The sequence below is a fragment of the Lepidochelys kempii genome, chromosome 4 (genome assembly GCF_965140285.1).
Source record: "Lepidochelys kempii isolate rLepKem1 chromosome 4, rLepKem1.hap1, whole genome shotgun sequence".
Taxonomy (NCBI): Eukaryota; Metazoa; Chordata; order Testudines; family Cheloniidae; genus Lepidochelys; species Lepidochelys kempii.
The window spans coordinates 92265986-92286400 of NC_136383.1; the positions used below are offsets into that span (position 1 = coordinate 92265986).

The window sequence follows — 20415 nt, forward strand, 5'->3', positions numbered from 1 at the left end:
AATCTGTCACTTTTCTGACAATAATTGTAATTTAACTCCTTTTTGTTGGGTAAGTATGTAATATCATCCAAATTGCTGTAGTCCTGCATAATAGAACACGCACCTCACAGTCAGTGCTAGATTCAGAAGTGTAAGGGCTTGTCTACATGGAGACTTAATGCATGGCAAACCAGAATATGAATGTACAGTGAACTAGCTTTCCATGCACTAACTGGCCATGTGGACCTTACTACCATGCTCTGAAAGTTCCATAGTACTCTTTGATGTACTGCTATTTAAGTGTAACCTTAACACAGAATTTCTTGGCTTTCTGGTGTTATAGATGCCTAGTTTCAACTTTAACTCCAACATAATTATTTTGTTGAGAATTTTCTTAGATTTTAAAAATCAGCTCTGTTACAATACCATGTTACCTCTGATGTCCATTGTAGATTTCTAAAAGAGATGTATTGATCTAGACATCTGTGCAGTATTGATATGGGGTGAAATTTTCAAATGCATCAAAGTCCCGTTTTAAAAAAGTAACTGAGGCTCAGATCTTCAAAGTATTTAGCCACCTAATTCCCATTGACATACCTTTGAGGATCTGGGTGTTAGGAGCCTAAATCCCATTTCATTTTGAAAATGGGCCTTAGGCCTCTAAGTCACTTAGGTGCTTTTGAAAATCCATAGGCCTTGCCTTCACTATATAGCTAACTCAATAACTATAACTATATAGCTAACTAATAATTTAGTATTACCATCAGAGCGCCATGGAGTCACTGAGTAAAACAGAACAGCACTATAAAACTTTATTATCTGCAGTTCTGGACTTAAATTTTACATGCTATGGGGGTTTTGTGGGTTAAGAAACCCATAAGTTGAGGCTTCAGCTAGCTGCCATGCTGACTGATCTGGAGCTCAGAAATTCTAACATCATTCATTCAAGCTATATGTATCCATGCAGATCTTATAATACCCACAGGACTATTCAGTTACGCACATATGGTCTGTGTATTCATGTAGGTATTCTAATGGAACCCTGGAATCATGTGGGTATTATAATGACCTCATAATGCATTTCAGTAGTTCCATACAGGTACTATCATGGGGGTATTATAATGGCACATTGATTCTGGCAGAGCTGCTCAGCTCTTCGTGGACTCTGTTGGAGAATCTGATCTTAGTAATCACCACATTTTAATGTTTTAATACATTTTAATGTAAATGGATTCATCTAGGAACAAAGAATGTAGAGCATACTTATAGGATGGGGGACTTTATCCTGGGAAGCAGTGACTCTGAAAAAGATTTGGGGTTCATTGTGGATAATTAACTGAACATGAGCTCCCACAGTGTGACACAGTGGTCAAAGGAGCTATTGCGATCCTGGAATGCATTAACAGGGGAATCTTGAGTAGGAGTAGAGAGGTTATTATTTTTACCTCTCTATTTGGCATTAGTGCAACCACTACTGGAATATTGTGTCTAGTTCTGGTGCCCACAATTCAAGAAGGATGTTGGTAAATTGGAGAGGATTCAGAGAAGAGACACAAGAATAATTAAGGTTTCAGAGTAGCAGCCGTGTTAGTCTGTATCTGCAAAAAGAAAAGGAGTACTTGTGGCACCTTAGAGACTAACAAATTTATTTGAGCATAAGCTTTTGTAGCTCACGAAAGCTTATGCTCAAATAAATTTGTTAGTCTCTAAGGTGCCACAAGTACTCCTTTTCTTTTTAAGAATAATTAAAAGACTAGAAAACTTGCCTTATAGTGATAGACCAAAGAGCTCCATCTATTTAGCTTAACAAAGAGAAGGTTAAAAGGGTTGACTTGATTACTGTCTATAAGTATCTACTGGGGAACAAATATTTAATAATTGGCTCTTCAATCAAGCTGAGAAAGGTACAACACAATCCAATGGCTGGAAGTTAAAGCTAGACAAATTCAGACTGGAAATAGGGTATAAAGTTTTAATGGTGAGAGTAATTAAATTAGTGCCAATGTCAACAGATTAAAACAAACTTGGAGTTTCTGGGCCAGGTGATTTTTGAGATATAAGCCAATCAAATGTTAGGAAACCTTGCAAGAAGTGCAAGCTCTTCTTCTTCTTTATGAACTGTGCATATCTCCAAAATACTTTATTATTAAACAGGTTTAGTATGGTAAATGCCTAAGATCCAAGAGTGCAGTCCCATTGTGCTAGGCACTGTACAAACAACAGTAGATGGTTCCCTGCCCTGAACAGCTTACAATGTAAGTAGACAGGACATCCATAGGATGGGGAAAAGGGTAGAACATACAAGATTCTTATAAACAGAGTGAATACTGTGATGGCAGCAAGTATAGTGTGAGTTCCACAATATTTTTTGTGGAGGGGCATGGGGGATGGAGTTTATTTAGCAAGGAATCAGTCAATAGAAAGAAAAGAAAAGGGAAAGGGGTGTGGGGGAAAGGCCAGGGGAGTAGATGATGTGTAGCGATGCTAAAGTGAAGAGACTGTGAGGGAGGGGAAAGGGAAGGGTTGGTGCAAATAGCCAATCAGCACAGGCCAGAGAGAGTCCAGTCAAAACTGTAGGAAGTTCTCCAAAAGCATGTATGTCTTTAAAAAACAAACAACAAAAAACACACTTGAAAATCACACTGTTGATCAAAATCCTTGTTCCTTCTAGAGTTAAAAATAAAACCTCAGATGACTAACCCTGAGAGAAGTTAGGGAAGAAACAATTTTCTTCCTTTGTCCAGGTTGTATTCCATGGGTGAAATTCTGTGCCATATCTGTAAGAGGTGCACTACGGATCTTGCAGCCAGGAGATGGGAGTGGCTTAAATGGCCATCTTTGCACCCTCACAAGCTTGAGGGCTCTCTTGTTAGCAAAGAGTGAAGCTGAATAGAGCAGGTTAAGTTGAAGAAGTGGAACATTATTAAATCTTGTGCACTGCTTTGTTCATGTGGTTGAGTTGCTTCCAGCCTAACTCCATTTATTCCCTGTTCCCTTGTTGTCGTGTCAATAACAGCCCCTGCAGGGAACATGGGCACTCTGACTCCATTTCCATTGATCATGATACAGGGGCCTCTGTAAGTATTATGGCTGCCTCTGGGCTGCAGAGCTGCCCAGAAACTCCACCACAGGCCCGACCTGAGTCATACCATGCTACTCCTGCTCCAAACTGTGTCCCTGGCACTGTCCACTATGCCTAGGTTTGTGGAATGGGGAAGAGGGGGCATCAGGAACTAGATTTAATACTTAGTCACTTTCAGAGCATTCAAATGATAGTGTCCTTTTAAAGGTGGTGAATGGATATATTATTATAGAATATAATCTGGAATTACTTCTTTTTATAAATACAAAGCATAGGTTAGCTACAGTCTGTTTGTTTTACCTTATTAAGATCACACAATATTTGGGGTAATACAGAGATTTACAAACTTCATTGCACTGCGACCCCCTTCTGACAACAAAAATTACTACACGACTCCAGCACGGGGGACTGAAGCCTGAGCCCACCCAAGCCACACCGCCCTGAGGGGATAGGAGAGCCAAAGCCAGCTGGCTTCAGCCCCGCCACCCAGGGCTGAAGCCCAAGCCCAAGCCCCAAAGCCCCAGCCCCACTGCCCAGGGCTGAAGCTGAAGCCCAAGCCTTGCTGCCCAGAGTCGGGGGCTCAGGCTTGGGCTTTGACCCTGGGCCCCAGCAAGTCTAACACCAGCCCTGACGACCCCATTAAAACGGGGTCCCAAGCCACAGTTCGAGAACCACTGGGGTAATATAAGCTTGCATCCATCAACTGGCATGATGATGTTCATGTTTAAAAATACATTTTTCTGAATTATATATTTTATAAATTACATATTTGGTGAAAGCCACACAATGGATAAAACACCATTCTACAAAATTATGAAGTAATGGAGAAGTTGCTCATGGCAGATTCTTCATACAAAGAAGACAGGTCAAAAATGTTAAACAAATGGTTTTGTGAACATTGTTGGAGGAGATGGAAGGGGAAATGAGAAAATACTGGAAATTAATAGAAGGAGACAGCTGTGTCTGTTTACCATAAGCAGACACAGGAGGTAGAAGCTCTTTGCTGCAGAAGAGCTTTCATCTGATGAGGTGAAAACTGTTTTAAAAGTGCTTACTAGCAACCGCTGGTGGCTAGTAGATCATGGAGTGATAATTGTTTAATATGCCCAGAGGAGATTAGAGAAGGAAACCATACAATGGACAGAATCCAAGGACAGGACCTTAGAGTCTAATTAATTCTGCCAGTCCTGCTGAGAGTATTTCCATATGGTAGCACTGACAGCCATTGCCAAAAAATCATGCTTAGTCGATCATCAACAACTTGTATAGTAAGCTAACCAATGGATGCTACCTGTTTTAAACCACTGTAAAAGTAATATAGCTCAGATTTAAAAATAGCCTAATGCCATGTGCTGCCCTATGAGAAAGATGCAGGAGAAATCTCTAGGCCCTTTGACATTTTTCCTGTTTTTTTTTTTTTTTGTTGTTCCTTCCATTGGCTGGAATCCAGAATTTGAGTTATTGTTAGACTTTAGTTGATGCAGACCTGGCAAACTAACTCACTGCTGACATAGAGCATGATGTACCATATTGTTAATTTTTATGGCTAATAGATCATTCTTTACAGGAAAACCATGAGGTGTCTGGAGCCATTTATGAGCTATGTCCTCTCCTTCATATAGCAATTCAAACATATCAAAACCAGCAACTTATTTAGTAGATACACAGGCAGAGTTGTTAGCATAATAACAGATAATGGCTGGGCTCAAGAGGTGTAAGTCTGAAAATATCATTTAGTGGAACCATTCCAATCTATATTCAGTTGTCTGTTGGACAGATGTAGACTCCCAGGTTCCTCTAGCTATTTGTTTTGTTTAGCAGACTTGAAAACTTGGACTCAGACTGTTAAATTCTATAACTGAAGTCCAGTTTTATCTTTACATTTTTACAGGTTAACAAGCTTCTGATGGTCAGTATCAATTAGAAAACCCCAAACTCTCTACTACTACTACGTGTGTGTGTATAATATATAATATAACGTAATTTCCCACATGTGTAATTAAAAAAGTACAAGAAGGAATTTTATTTTTTAACATTAGATAAGTGATTTATTTTAAAGTATACTAAGTGTTATCCCTCTCTTCTCCCATAAAGGATTCCTTAGCTATCAAGCTTAGGGATTCTATAATCTTCTGAGTAGGAGCGTGGTCTTGGACATAACAGAAACTTCTGTATTAGATCAAATGGATGGGTCTGAAAAACAAATTAGTTTTCCAGGAAAGGGACAAACAGTAACAGATTTCCTAGGTGGGGGCGGGGGGGGAGAAATCAAGCATTAGAAACTGTAAGATGCTTAAAAATACAATTAAACTATGAATCAGTTTGTTTGTGGTTCACTAATTGTGCAGTAGCCCTGAATATCTGTATTTTTCCAAACCTACTCATGACTTTTGTCTAACTTCAGTTTAAAGGAAAATGGCATTGGATTTTTTTACACTTTTTTAAAACTCTTCATGTGTAACAGCTTTTTAGAATCTTGAACAAGTCATTCCTGCAGATTTTTTCTGTTGAGGAAAGCCAGATTTTTCTTCATCATGGCTTTAGATTGTCATTAAAAAAAATCTTGATGAGGAAACAAGTCTGAGAGTTGAATGTTTCATTGAAAGCTTAAAGGCATCTTGGCAGAATCTGAGAATCTATCATGTTTGCTTCTTACACCCATTGCTCAGACAAGGTCAGAACTTTTTTTGAAATACAATATATTGTTCATCATTCATCTTCACTGTCCGCGTGTGCTTCTTAGTGCAGATCCTGCATTTCTTATGTACCCAAATCTTCCACTGACTTTAATGGGAGTTTTGGGTGTATGGGGAAGGCACAATCAGGCCCTTAATAATATTTACAAAACTATTTCTCTTTAGTCATAACTTCCACTGTGCTTGTTTCCCCCCCCCCCAATTCCAGTGTCTAATTAATCAAACCATAGTGACACTTAAGTCAATGGGACTTAAGTACATGCTAAAAGTTAAGCACATGCTTGAGCACTTTGCCGAAATGGGAGCATCATTCCTAAGCACATTGTCAACACTTAAATAACGATCGTAATAACAGGGCTTTATTTTTTCTTCCCACTTATTTTCCCTAGACCCTTGCCACCCACCTTAGTAAAATCACAATTGGGTGGGTTTTTGCCTCTAGTTTCACCAGCTTTGAAAGATTTTCAGTGGTAGTCCATTGCACTGCTTTAGCTCCAGCTCCAGACAGAAAGCTGCTTTAGGTACCTTTTCTGAATCTTCCAACATTTATCTGATGTCTTTAACCAGTCAAGCAAACAAAAACTTGCTTTTGCCAGAGGATGTAACATCTATTTATCAGTTTAAAGTTTGTCAATCTAAATCTAAAAGTTTGTAATGTCTGGAGCTAGCCCCGCCCTTACACATTTTTCCTTTGCCTGTATCTTCCATATTACTATTCAGTTTTCTGTCTCTGTGTGTGTCCCCCTAAGATTTTCTTTCTTTCTTTCTAATATATACACCCTTAATTTCAGCTCGGTCCCCCTTTTTGGGAGGGGCAAAATTTTTGGCCCTGGGGTGTCTGTCGTATAGATTGCTATGGAGCTGCACAGTCCCACTGCGCTTTGATGTTACCTAGGCCTGAACATAGCCTTGCCTTTCTGCTACTGGAGAAGGATGCATGGGACCAGGGGCAATGGAACATGATGGAGGTTTCCGTATGCCCTGCCAGGTGCTGCCTGCTGTTCAGCTTCCTGGAGCTGATCGCAGCTAGCATAAATGACTCTAGAGTACCTGCTCTTACTTATGCTTGGGAACCACTCCAACATATAGAGAGCTCAGGATCAAGGGAGCATAAAGGCAAACTTTAGTGCACCTGAGCTGTACCCTATACAGTTTCACTGGACTTCAGGATCTGGTATTTTGTTAGTTAACTCATGCTGTAGAGCTACATATGGAACTCATTTCAAATTCACAGCACAAGAGCAAATATTCAGAAATGTGTGTTTTTGAAGGGTTTTAAGATAAAAAAATAACCAATTTTGCCAAATGTTTTGCAGAAGAGCAATCATAGAATATCAGGGTTGGAAGGGACCTCAGGAGGTTGTTACCCAGGGTTCTTTCAACCCAAAGCTCTTGGTAACTTTTACTCTGTGCGAGGTGGTGTCAGGAAATAAATCAGGGGAGACACGGCCATCTGACCAATAGATGGCTGACACAAACAGGACAACACGAGTGCTTTCACTTAAAGCTAAACCTTTCTTAGTCTCAAGCACTTATACACACGTCCGCAACAGGTTAGTAAAACACCCCCAACCCTTGATAATTACCAAAGCTGAGTGTGGCTCTCGAGTGGCACAGCGGCAGCCCATCTGCCGGTGGGGAACACAAGATGCATCCAGAGGGAGAGTCCAGTCCTGAAGAGTCCCACCACCTCAGACTTTTCCCCCTTATTTATACATTAGTAATAGAATGACATGTCCCTTAAAGCAAACTTGTTAAGTAAGCAGTTTCAATGGTCAAGCAAGAGGTTCCTTCTGATTATCGATTAACCAGGTGTGAGTTTTTCCAGAGTTTGCAGCTTTGAGGCCCCAATAGACATTCCTGGGGCACATCCTGCTCTTCTAAAATGCATGTATCAGCAACTCAACACAATTCTTATCAGGAAGGGTGCGGGGTCAAGCTGCCCTCTCTGTGGCACCCAAAAACCCTCTTCCCCTCCTGCCTTGGTTAAACTGAGAGTGCTGAATGGCCAATTTACAGCCTGCTGACTTGGCTGCTTTTAGCAATAAGCCATAGTGGTTTCAGGCACTTTACTGGTTTGCCAAAGTCTCCCCGTACAAGGTCATCTAGTCCAACCCCCTGCTCAAAGGAGGACCAATCTCCAACTAAATCATCTCAGCCAGGGCTTTGTCAAGCCTGATCTTGAAAACCTCTAAGGAAGGAAATTCCACCACCTCCCTAGGTAACCCATTCCAGTGCTTCACCACCCTCCCAGTGAAAAAGCTTTTCCTAACATCCAACCTAAACCTCCCCCACTGCAACTTGAGACCATTACTCCTTGTTCTGTCATCTGGTACCACTAAGAACAGTCTAGATCTATCCTCTTTGGAACCCCCCTTCAGGTAGTTGAAAGCAGTTATCAAATCCCCCCTCATTCTTCTGCAGACTAAACAATCCCAGTTCCCTCAGCCTCTCCTCATAAGTCATGTGCTCCAGCACCCTAATAATTTTTGTTGCCCTCTGCTGGACTCTTTCCAATTTTTCCACATCTTTCTTGTAGTGTGGGGCCCAAAACTGGACACAGTACTCCAGATGAGGCCTCACCAATGTTGAATAGAGGGGAATGATCACATCCCTCGATCTGCTGGCAATGCCCCTACTTATACAGCCCAAAATGCCGTTAGCCTTCTTGGCAACAAGGGCACACTGTTGACTCATATCCAGCTTCTCGTCCATTATAACCCCTAGATCCTTTTCTGCAATATTTCAAGAGTGCAAAATCGCCTGAAATGAAATGATAAAATTTAACAAATGATCACTATGTTTACACAGCTTTCATGTTACTGCACATATGCACCATATCTTTTGAAATCCAAATCCATGAAGAATCTTCCTGCTGTTTTGAGAATCTGCTAATTTTTTTTATTAAAAGGCATTTGTATTCTGGGGCAGAATGATCTGATGTTCCCTTAAATTGACCTGCTTGTCTAATGCATAAATGGTTTAAAAAAAATCTTTTCAGTTTTTTTTAAACGGCATCTTGTACAAATTAATTCAGGAGAAAAATGTATAATTTTTTGACCAAGCAGTTGTTGAATCTAGAACCAGGTAAGTAACTGAGGGCTTGATTCTTTGTATAAGTAACCTTACAATGAAGAGCTTCAAAGAGAGAGATGGAAGTCTTACTTACCAGGAAAAAAAAGGGGGGAAAATTGATCTTACCAACCTGCCAAATCTGATTATCTGCTACTTCCGTTTAAGAGACTCTATTTTGATATGTTCTGAAATTTTCCTGTGTCTGTTGATCAGTATGAATAAAATCAATCCATACTGTGATCATCATTCCTGGTTATATCTTGTGGAAGCAATATGAGCTAAACAGACACATAGTGGGTAACTGAAAATTGCTTGGAAAGGAAATTTGTGGGAAGAAAAAGTTTGGATGTGATTCTGAGCATTATGACCAAAATGTAATAGTAATGAATAAAGTAGATGTGAAATAATGCTTATATTTTCTGCCACCAGAGAACTTTTGCCGTTTCCTTTTCCCACTCCCACTTGTTAGAACATTTATCATGAATAACGGTAAAATGTGAGTAGGTCTGACTGGCCAAAACCTGTCCCGCAACCATCTGCAGATCTGGAGTATCATTCAATTGCCCGACTTTGGCATAAAGGGGAAGTACTAAAGCATCTTTCCCTCCCATCAATTTAATGTATGGATAGTCAGAGTCAAAGATATTTGAAGATCCATGGACTGTTTTTATTTGTTTCAGGGGGCCGTCTGCAACAAAAATTATACAAGAAAATGAGCAACTACACCATCAAAAGTGGCTGAATCTGCATTCTGACTGGAAGAATAAAAATGCATCCACATTACCTGCCCTTGTAGTGAAAGGGTAAGGGACAGCTAGTGTGTGCTCCATATGTGCTTCAGAGAGGTGGACGGAGCTATAGCAATGAGGGATGGTATTTCCATTAGTGAATTTTGTGTTCTGAGTGTAGAAAGGTATCTGTGTTTGCATTCACATAAACATATGTATGCATGACGTAATGTAAATTTCACAGTGAGGCTAATGTCTCTTACAACTTCACTCTCATTATTCACTCTGATATTCTGCACTCCTTACACAAGTAGAACTGCTTAGGAATTTCCCTAGGAGTTCCATATATTTAAGGAGAACATACTTACATTACTGAGATTGGCAAAGTGTCTGTTTTGTAACAGAAGTGTTAATTCCAGTGAGAATAGAATTTTGCAATCTGTTTTCAGACAAAGCAGGATAGATTTTTACACCAATTTTTATACAACATAAACTCCAGGCTACCACATTAATTTCAACAGAGTTGTAAATCAGCTGAGAATTTGGCCCAGATCACACAGAGCGGAATAATGATTGTGTAAATGTATGGCCTGTCGGGTTTGAACAATAATAATGTCTCTTCTTATTTTAAAAAAGTGTTTGCATGTTTTCCACGGGGGATATTTATCAACAGAACTACATATGGTTCACTGTTTAGTTTTTCCGTTGTAGGATTCTGAGCACAATATGCACCCTTCTCCCCCCATTTCCCATTCTCAAGTTTGAGTTATCTGTTACATTTGATAGCTATCTAGAAAGTAGTAACCATAATTAAGAAACCATTGAAATATTTAAGTATTATGGTCCAAATTCAGTGTAAACTGGTACAACCAACCTGATTGCCTTCTATGATGAGATAACTGGCTCTGTGGATATGGGGAAAGCAGTGGGTGTGATATATCTTGACCTTAGCAAAGCTTTTGATACGGTCTCCCACAGTATTCTTGCCAGCAAGTTAAAAAAGTATGGATTGGATGAATGGACTGTAAGGTGGATAGAAAGCTGGCTAGATTGTTGGGCTCAACAGGTAGTGATCAACGGCTCAATGTCTAGTTGGCAGCCAGTATAAAATGGTTGGTCCTGGGGCCGGTTTTATTCAACATCTTCATTAATGTTCTGGATGAAGGGATGGATTGAACCCTCAGCAAGTTCACAGATGACATTTAGCTGGGGGAAGAGGTAGATACACTGGAGGGTAGGGATAGGGTCCAGAGTGACCTAGACAAATTGGAGGATTGGGCCAAAAAAAAATCTGATGAGGTTCAACAAGAACAAGTGCAGAGTCCTGCACTTAGGACGGAAGAATCCCATGTACCGCTACAGGCTGGGGACCGACTGGCTAAGCAGCAGTTCTGCAGAAAAGGACCTGGGGATTACAGTGGATGAGAAGCTGGATATGAGTCAGCAGTGTACCCTTGTTGCCAAGAAGGCTAACGGCATATTGGGCTGCATTAGTAGGAGCATTGCCAGCAGATAGAGGGAAGTGATTATTCCTCTCTATTCGGCACTGGTGAGGCCACATCTGGAGTACTGCATCCAGTTTTCAGCCCCCCACTACAGAAAGGATGTGGACAAATCGGAGAGAGTCCAGCGGAGGGTAACATAAATGATGAGGGGGCTGGGGCACATGACTTATGAGCAGAGGCTGAGGGAACTGGGCTGAGGGGAACTGCTTAGTTTGCAGAAGACAAGAGTGAGGGGGGATTTGATAGCAGCCTTCAGCTACCTGAAGGGGGGTTCCAAAGAGGATGAGCTCGGCCGTTCTCAGTGGTGGCAGATGACAGAACAAGGAGCAATGGTCTCAGGTTGCAATGGAGGAGGTCTAGGTTGGATATTAGGAAACACTATTTCACTAGGAGGGTGAAGCACTGGAATGGGTTACCTAGGGAGATGGTGGAATCTTCATCCTTAAAGGTTTTTAAGGCCCGGCTTGACAAAGCCCTGGCTGGGATGATTTAATTGGGGATGGGTCCTGCTTTTGAGCAGGGGGTTGGACTAGATGACCTACTGAGGTCCCTTCCAAACCTGATATTCTATGATTCTATGATAAAGCCCTGGCTGGGATGATTTAGTTGGTATTGATCTTGCTTTGAGCAGGGGATTGGACTAGATGACCTCCTGAGGTCTCTTTCAACCCTAATCTTCTATGATTCTAACTCTATTCATGTCACTGGAGTTATGCCAGTTTACTTCAGAGCTGGATTTATTTGTGTATTCATCCATTATGGCCATTCATCTCTTCCATCTTTCCAGTGATATATAGAATTTAGTTCCTGACCACTAGTGGCCTGAGTAGGGCCCATAGCCTTTTTGCAACAGAAGTGTTAATTCCAGTAGCCTAGCCAAATTCCTAGTCGAATTACATTCTGTTTATGTAAAAAAAAAAATCTTAAATTTTCAAATAGATGCAAGGGTATTTATCATTTTGTCTTTCACCATAGTGTGCATGGTATACGGCAGTGGTTTTCAACCTTTTTTCATATGTACACCCCTACAAAATTTCAAATGGAGGTGCAGACCCCTTTGGAAATTCCCAGGGGTCCACAGACCACAGGTTGAAAACCCCTAGTGTACAGTATTTTACTCTCTCTACAGTATTTTGTGTATAAGTTTAAATTCGACTCATAGACTTTAAGGCCAAAAGGGACCATCATGATCATATAGTCTGACCTCCTGCACATTGCAGGCCACAGACTTTCACCTTTTACCCATTCCTGTAATAGACCCACTGCCTTAGTTACTGAAGTCCTCAAATCTTGCCTAGATGTTACAGAGAATCCACGGTTTACTCCAGTTCAAACCAGCAAGTGACAGTAAGTTTGTAAAATACTTTGTGATCCTTCTGGATGAAAAGCACAATATAAATATAAGTTAGTATACTTCATTCTTTTTTTGCTCTATCTAGTAATACAGATAAGGAAGTGTTATTTACTCCTGCTCATAACACGAGAACTAGAGGTCACTGAAAGAAATTAATAGGTAGCAGGTTTAAAACAAACAAAATGAAGTATTTCTTCACACAATGCACAGTCAACCTATGGAACTCTTTTCCAGAGGATGTTGTGAAGGCCAAGACTATAACAGGGTTCAAAAAAGAACTAGATAAATTCATGGAGGATAGGTCCATCAATGGCTCTTAACCAGGATGGGAAAGGATGGTGTCCCTAGCCTCTGTTTTCCAGAAGTTGGGAATGAGTGACAGGGAATGGATCACTTGATGATTACCTATTCTGTTCATTCCCTCTGGGGCATCTGGCATTGGCCACATATCAGAAGACAGGGATATTGGGCTAGATGGACCTTTGTTCTGACCCAGTATGGCCGTTCTTATGTACAGTGCAATGTTATAACAGCGTGTAATACTGCCTCTTAGAACACTGGACACATTTATCATTCTTCCAGAACAAGGATTTTTCCTGAAGCCTGACCTGTATTTGATTTTCCTTTAATTTCTATATGTGCCCACATTCCTGATATCTCTGCTGGCCTGAAAATTATCTGGGTTAATATAAAAGAGAAACACAAAATTGATTTATGTTTTAATATGGTTTTGGTTGAGAACTTGTCCAGATTTTAAGTGGTACTGTCACTGAAATCTAAGAAAGCCTCTCATTTTTATATATATATATGCACTAGTATATTGTGCTCATCAGTCCCTCAAGACACACAGAAAAAAACTTAAAAACATGGATAACAATAATTTGGCCTTCCATTCTTAGCAAATCCATAGGTATAGTAAATAAATATTGAGATCTTCATAGCAATTGGTGTCTTGTTCATATTTCATCTTATTCAAGATGTCTCTCTCTTATTGACTGGGTTTAATGATTTGCAGGTACTGTCAGTCATGCACATGAATAACTTGACTCATAGTGTGAGTAATCCCATTGAAGTCAATGAACCTTGGACTATGTGACACAAGGAGGCAAATGAACTGTAGAATCAATACTACTGGTAGGGAAATGATTCTCTCCCTCCCAAAAACCTACAACAAAAATGTGAACTCTTCAGTTGGATAAACGTTTTCCTTGGAAACTTTCTGGGTTTTCATCAAAAGACCAGAATTCTTTTGGCAAAAGATTCTGTTTAATCTAAAAGCCATTTTCTATCAAATAAGTGTCAACAAAAATCTTTCACCTACCTGGAAGAACCAAGAGAGCTTCACAGAGATTTATTTGCCTTCAGATGTCTGAATTTAGGAATGATCAGATAGTACATCTCAGCTGTTGGGTTAATTAATAAAGAAAGAGGTAGTCTCTAAGCGTATGTCTACACTATGAAATTTAGTCAATTTTATAGAAGTAGATTGCGTATGTCCACACTAAGCACATTAAGTTGGCGGAGTGCATCCTCACTTCCGTGGCTAGCGTGGACTTTCGGAGCATTGCACTGTGGGTAGCTATCTCACAGTTCCCGCAGTCTCCGCCACCCATTGGAATTCTGGGTTAAGCTCCCAGTGCCTGATGGGGCAAAAACATTGTCACGGGTGGTTTTGGGTACGTCGTCAGTCACCCCTCCCTCCATGAAAGCAACAGCAGACAATTGTTTCACGCCTTTTTTCCATGCAGACGCCATACCACGGCAAGCGTGCAGCCCGCTCAGCTCAGCTTAGTGACACCACTGCTGTCGTGTCCTGGGTGCTGCTGGCAGCAGACTGTGCAGTAGGACTGCTAACCATCGTCATAAACCGCTTCTGCTGCAACTCTGCTCTGCTGCTGTTGTCTGAATATCGAATTTCTCCATGTTGTCTGTCATGGGCTCCCGGGTATGTGTGTTCTTCCTCGGGAAATGTGTGCGGTATTAACCGTCATCCTCCACCACTTCTGCTGCAACTCTGCTCTCCTGCCCTCGTGAATCCACCTCGCAGGTCCTCTTCGTTCTCTATAAATATCTATTCTCATGGCATCCATCGTCAGCCACCGCTTCTGCTGCAACTCTGCTCACCTACAGATGCCATACCACAGCAAACATGGAGCCTGCTCAGATCACTGCGGCAGTTATGAGCATTGTAAACCCCTTGCACATTATCCTGCAGTATGTGCAGAACCAGAACCTGCAAAAGCAGGTGAGGAGGTGACGGCAGCGCGGTGATGAGAGTGATGAGGACATGGACACAGACTTCTCTCAAAGCACGGGCCCCGGCAATTTGGACATTCTGGTGGCAATGGGGAAGGCTTATGCAGTGGAACGACGATTCTGGGCCTGGGAAACAAGCACAGACTGGTGGGACCACAAAGTGTTGCAGGTCTGGGTTGATTCCCAGTGGCTGCGAAACTTTCTCATGCATAAGGGCACTTTCATGAACTTTGTGACTTGCTTTCCCCTGCCCTGAAGCGCAAGAATACCAAGATGAGAGCAGCCCTCACAGTTCACAAGCGAGTGGCGATAGACCTCTGGAAGCTTGCAACGCCAGACTGCTACCAGTCATTCGGGAATCAATTTGGGGTGGGAAAATCTACTGTGGGGGCTGCTATGATCCAAGTAGCCAATGCAATCACTGAGATGCTGCTATCAAGGGTAGTGACTCTGGGAAATGTTCAGGTCATAGTGGATGGCTTTGCTGCAGTGGGATTCCCTAACTGTGGAGAGGCGATAGACAGAATGCATATCCCTATCTTGGGACCGGACCACCTTGGCAGCCAGTACATAAATGGCAAGGGGTACTTTTCAATGGTGCTGCAAGCACTGGTGGATCACAAGGGACGTTTCACCGACATCAACGTGGGATGGCTGGGAAAGGTACATGATGCTCGCATCTTCAGGAACTCTGGACTGTTTGAACAGCTGCAGGAAGGGACTTACTTCCCAGACCAGAAAATAACTGTTGGGGATGTTGAAATGACTATAGTTATCCTTGGGGACCCAGCCTACCCCTTAATGCCATGGCTCATGAAGCCATACACAGGCACCCTGGATAGTAGTAAGGAGCTGTTCAACTATAGGCTGAGCAAGTGCAGAATAGTGGTAGAATGTGCATTTGGATGTTTAAAAGCTCGCTGGCGCAGTTTACTGACTCGGTTAGACCTTAGCACAACCAATATTCCCAGTGTTATTGCTCCTTGCTGTGTGCTCCACAATATCTGTGGGAGTAAGGGGGAGACGTTTATGGCGGGGTGGGAGGTTGAGGAAAATTGCTTGGCCACTGATTACATGCAGCCAGATACCAGGATGATCAGAAGAGCACAGCTGGGCACACTGCGCATCAGAGAAGCTTTGAAAACCAGTTTCATGACTGGCCAGGCTGCGGTGTGACAGTTCTCTTTGTTTCTCCTTGATGAAAACCCGCCCCCTTGGTTCACTCTACTTCCCTGTAAGGCAACCACCCTCCCCCCTTTGATCACCGCTTGCAGAGGCAATAAAATCATTGTTGTTTCAAAATCATGCATTCTTTATTAATTCATTACACAAATAGGGGGATAACTGCCAAGGTAGCCCGGGAGGGGTGGGGGAGGAAGGAAGCACCAGGTGGGGTGGTGGATGAGGGGAGGAGGGAAGGACAAGGCCACAAGAACGTCTGGGGGGGGTAACCTATTTCCCTTTGTTTTTTCCTACCCCGACGTTCTTGTTAAACCCTGGATTTGTGCTAAAAATGGCCCACCTTGATTATCATACACATTGTAAGGAGAGTGATCACTTTAGATAAGCTATTACCAACAGGAGAGTGGGTTGGGGGGGGAGAGAAAACCTGGATTTGTGCTGGAAATGGCCCAACCTGATTATCATACACATTGTAAGGAGAGTGATCACTTTAGATAAGCTATTACCAGCAGGAGAGTGGGGTGGGGGGAGAGAAAACCTTTTGTAGTGGTAAACACCCATTTTTTCATGCTTTGTGTGTATAAAAAGATCTTCTGTACTTTCCACAGTATGCATCCGATGAGGTGAGCTGTAGCTCACGAAAGCTTATGCTCAAATAAATTGGTTAGTCTCTAAGGTGCCACAAGTACTCCTTTTCTTTTTGTCCTAATATGGAGGACAGAATAAGGCTGCCCTCCCCAGAAACCTTTTGCAAAGGCTTTGGGAGTACCTCCAGGAGAACTTCATGGAGATGTCCCTGGAGGATTTCCACTCCATCCCCAGACATGTTAACAGACTTTTCCAGTAGCTGTACTGGCTGCAAATGCATCCCAAGTCTTCAGGGCAAATTAATCATTAAACATGCTTGCTTTTAAACCATGTATTATATTTACAAAGGTACACTCACCAGAGGTGCCTTCTCTGGCTTCATTGTCCAGGAGTGCGCCTTGGGATGGTTGGGAGGGTATTGGCTCCAGGGTGATAAACAGTTCCTGGCTGTCAGGGAGAATGGTTTCTCTGCTTGCCTGCCGTGCACTATCCTCCTTCTCCTCCTCACCTTCCTCATCCCCAAAATCCTCATCCCTGTTGCATGAGACTCCCCCCTTGCAGGTGTCCACGGACAGGGGTGGGGTAGTGGTAGGGCCTCCCCTTCCCCCCAGAATTGCACACAACTCATAGAAGTGGCACGTCTGGGGCTCTGACCTGGAGTGGCCATTTGCCTCTTCGGTTTTTTGGTAGGCTTGCCTGAGCTCCTTAATTTTCACGCAGCACTGCTGTGAGTCCCTGTTGTAGCCTCTGTCCATCATGCCCTCGGAGATTTTTGCAAATATTTTGGCATTTCATCTTTTGGAATGGTGTTCTGATAGCACAGATTTGTCTCCCCATACAGTGATCAGCTCCAGTACCTCCTGTTCAGTCCATGCTGGAGCTCTTTTGTGATTCTGGGACTGCATGGTCACCTGTGCTGGTGAGCTTGCCATGCTGGCCAAACAGGAAATGAAATTCAAAAGTTCCCGGGGCTTTTCCTGTGTACCTGGCTAGTGCATCGGAGTTGAAAGTGTTGTCTAGAGCGGTCACAATGGAGCACTCTGGGACAGCTCCCGGAGGCCAACACTGTTGAATTGCGTCCACACTACCCCAAATTTGACCCGGCAATGTCGATTTCAGCGCTAATCCCCTCGTCGGGGTGGAGTATAGAAATCGATTTTAAGAGCCCTTTAAGTCGACGACAATGGCTTCATCGTGTGGATGGGTGCACGGTTAAATTGATCTAATGCTGCTAAATTCGACCTAAGCTCGTTGTGTAGACCAGGGCTAAAATATGCAGCACCCAATTCATAAAGGCTTTATATATATCTAAAATAACACCTTTAACTGCCTTCAGAAACAAACTGGAAGCCAGTGCAATTTCTGGTGTCCCAATATAATGCTCCCTGTGTTTCATTGTATCATGTGGATTGATTTTGCTGTGTTTAAACAAATGATCCAATTGCTCTTATATTGGGCTGATAGGATATGTAAATTGATAATATGTTTTTAATTTTTATTGTTTCAACACTTAGGCAGTCATGTCAAAGCAGAAGCAAAGTGTCCCTTCTCTGTAGCAAAAAAGGTAAGAGAAAAACACATAATTCCTGGAACAACATACAAAGAGCATTTTATTTGGATTCTTAAGCATGTGTCTTTGATATGTTGAAATATAGTTTCTCAAAAACAAATCTTTAATGTGTATTTCCCTTTGAAATCTGATATACTTTTGTTCATCTATTAGTTTCCCATTAATTTTTTTTGGCCACTACATCCAATGTTTTCAGCTTTTTTCCCCTTTTGATGATGAAATTGTCCATTGTATTGGACTAAGGCTGGCTTCTGCCCCCACTAAATTAATTGGGAGTCTTGCAATTAATTTCAAAGGGAGCAGACTTGGTCCATAATTGGTATGATGATATAGTTACAAGTACTGCATGTGTCATAAATATAAAGGGACAGGTAAACACCTTTAAAATCCCTCCTAGCCAGAGGAAAAACCCTTTCACCTGTAAAGCGTTAAGAAGCTAGGATAACCTCGCTGGCACCTGACCAAAATGACCAATGAGGAGACAAGATGCTTTCAAAAGCTGGGGGAAGGGAGAAACAAAGCCTCTCTCTCTCTGTCTGTGTGATGCTTTTGAACCTGAAGTTGTTTTTTACCTAGGAGCAACTAGAGGGGTTTTCTGTCTATTTGCCTGGAGACAAAGGTGTTAGTTTTTGGTTTTGTTTTAGGATTTTGATTTTTTTAACAAGAAGCACAGATCTTAAAAAGGAATTTTGTTTCCTTTGGGCTGCTGAAAAGCAGGTTTTTGGCTGAAAGCAGTTAGAGGTTTTTTTTTCTCTGCTTTGGGGCCAGAGCAGAGACAAAAGGGAATTGTCTTTTGTGAGCTGGAGTTTTCTCTACCTAAAGGCAGACCTGAAGAAGTTTTTTTTTTTTCCTAATAGCAACTAGAGGGGTTTTCTGCCTATTTGCCTGGAGACAAAGGTGTTAGGTTTTTTTTTAAGGATTTCTCTGTAGGCTGACAATCACTATCAGAGAACATAGGTATCCGGACAGCACAGCAAAATTTTACAAGCCAAGTTTTTGTTTTGTTTTGTTTTCTTTCTAACTCTCGGGTGTAAAGTTAGTTAAAAACAGAGAGGTTAAGATGACAGACTCCATTCCTGTTCTTTCCCCCGCAAAAGCATCACAGACAGAGAGAGAGGCTTTGCTTCTCCCTCCCCCCAGCTTTTGAAAGTATCTTGTCTCCTCATTGCTCATTTTGGTCAGGTGCCAGCGAGGTTATCCTAGCTTCTTAACCCTTTACAGGTGAAAGGGTTTTTCCTCTGGCTAGGAGGGATTTTAAAGGTGTTTACCCTTCCCTTTATGTTTATGACAGCATGTTACATAGTTCTTCCTCAAGTCTTACTTAGGAAGACTCTCTCAGGCTTCTGTGGAAACTTGCCTGAATAAAGACATAAAGATTTGGTCCATAGAGTCTAGTGAGAAAGGGTTAGACTGAGATATTAGTGAGTCTGGAGTAAATTCACTGACTTTATTGGATTTACTCTGGATTGACTGAAAACAGAATCTGTCCCAGAAATTATATCACTAACTGTTTGCACTGGTATAATCATATTTCCAATGTCTTGCAAATGGAACCAGAACCAAAGGATGAATTCCTGGTTTGCCCTAATCTTGTCAATATCCATGTTGTGATTAGACTAAACTTTTGTTCCTGTTGGGAACATCTTTTGCTACCACTATAGTAAGTAAGCTCCTGATATAGTATGTGATACATTTGTAGCTGTGACTGTCAAGGGGATAGGGAAATTTAAAGATGAAAACTCCAGATTAAATCTAAATGCACAGTGGATTGTGCAAGTTTAAGTGGTTTGAAAATACAGCAATTCTTCAGATGGATGTTAGGTTCTACAAAATGAAAAAGCTTTCTTGAAGAACATTTTGAATAAATATATTAGCCTGATGACAAAGATTAATCATAAAGCATGACCTAGATCCAGGAAACTACTCAAAGTTTACTATTACCAAAAAAAAGTCATCTTGTAGGACTCTGTAAGGTTGTTTGCCTCTTACATGTAGTACATATAGAGGACTTTAAAGCAACACAAAGGTCCTTGCCCCCTGAAGTTATTTGAGGGAACGTGCTAAGAATTTAATAGTTACAAATCAACATTGTACTAATTTATTTCTTCATTGCTAAATTCCCACATATATGCAAAACAGGATATCCTCTCCTGGGGAAGGATTCCAGAAACTGATACTATTTCAGTCAATTCTCTAAATTGGGCAGTAATAAAACAAGAGATTTATAAGAGCCTGTCACATTACAATCCCAGAATTAAAAAGGAGAACTAAAAGAAAGAGATGAACATATTTTTAAAAGGTGTGTAGCTGACCAACAAGTTAATGGAAAACTTCTTGTCAGTGAAATTTATAACAATATGATATAATTTCCAAGGGAAGTGGTGGATATTTAAAACTAGA

The 20415-nt window shown here is 41.6% G+C and overlaps 1 protein-coding gene across 1 annotated transcript in view; it reads left to right on the forward strand.

Annotated features, from left to right (window-relative positions):
• Nucleotides 1-20415, forward strand: part of CORIN (corin, serine peptidase) — a 321969-nt gene that overhangs the window by 286541 nt on the left and 15013 nt on the right. Inside the window, exons 17-18 of the mRNA XM_073342123.2 lie at nucleotides 9513-9635; nucleotides 17960-18009. Coding sequence (XP_073198224.2) covers nucleotides 9513-9635; nucleotides 17960-18009 — 173 coding nt within the window. The remainder of the gene's footprint in view (nucleotides 1-9512; nucleotides 9636-17959; nucleotides 18010-20415) is intronic.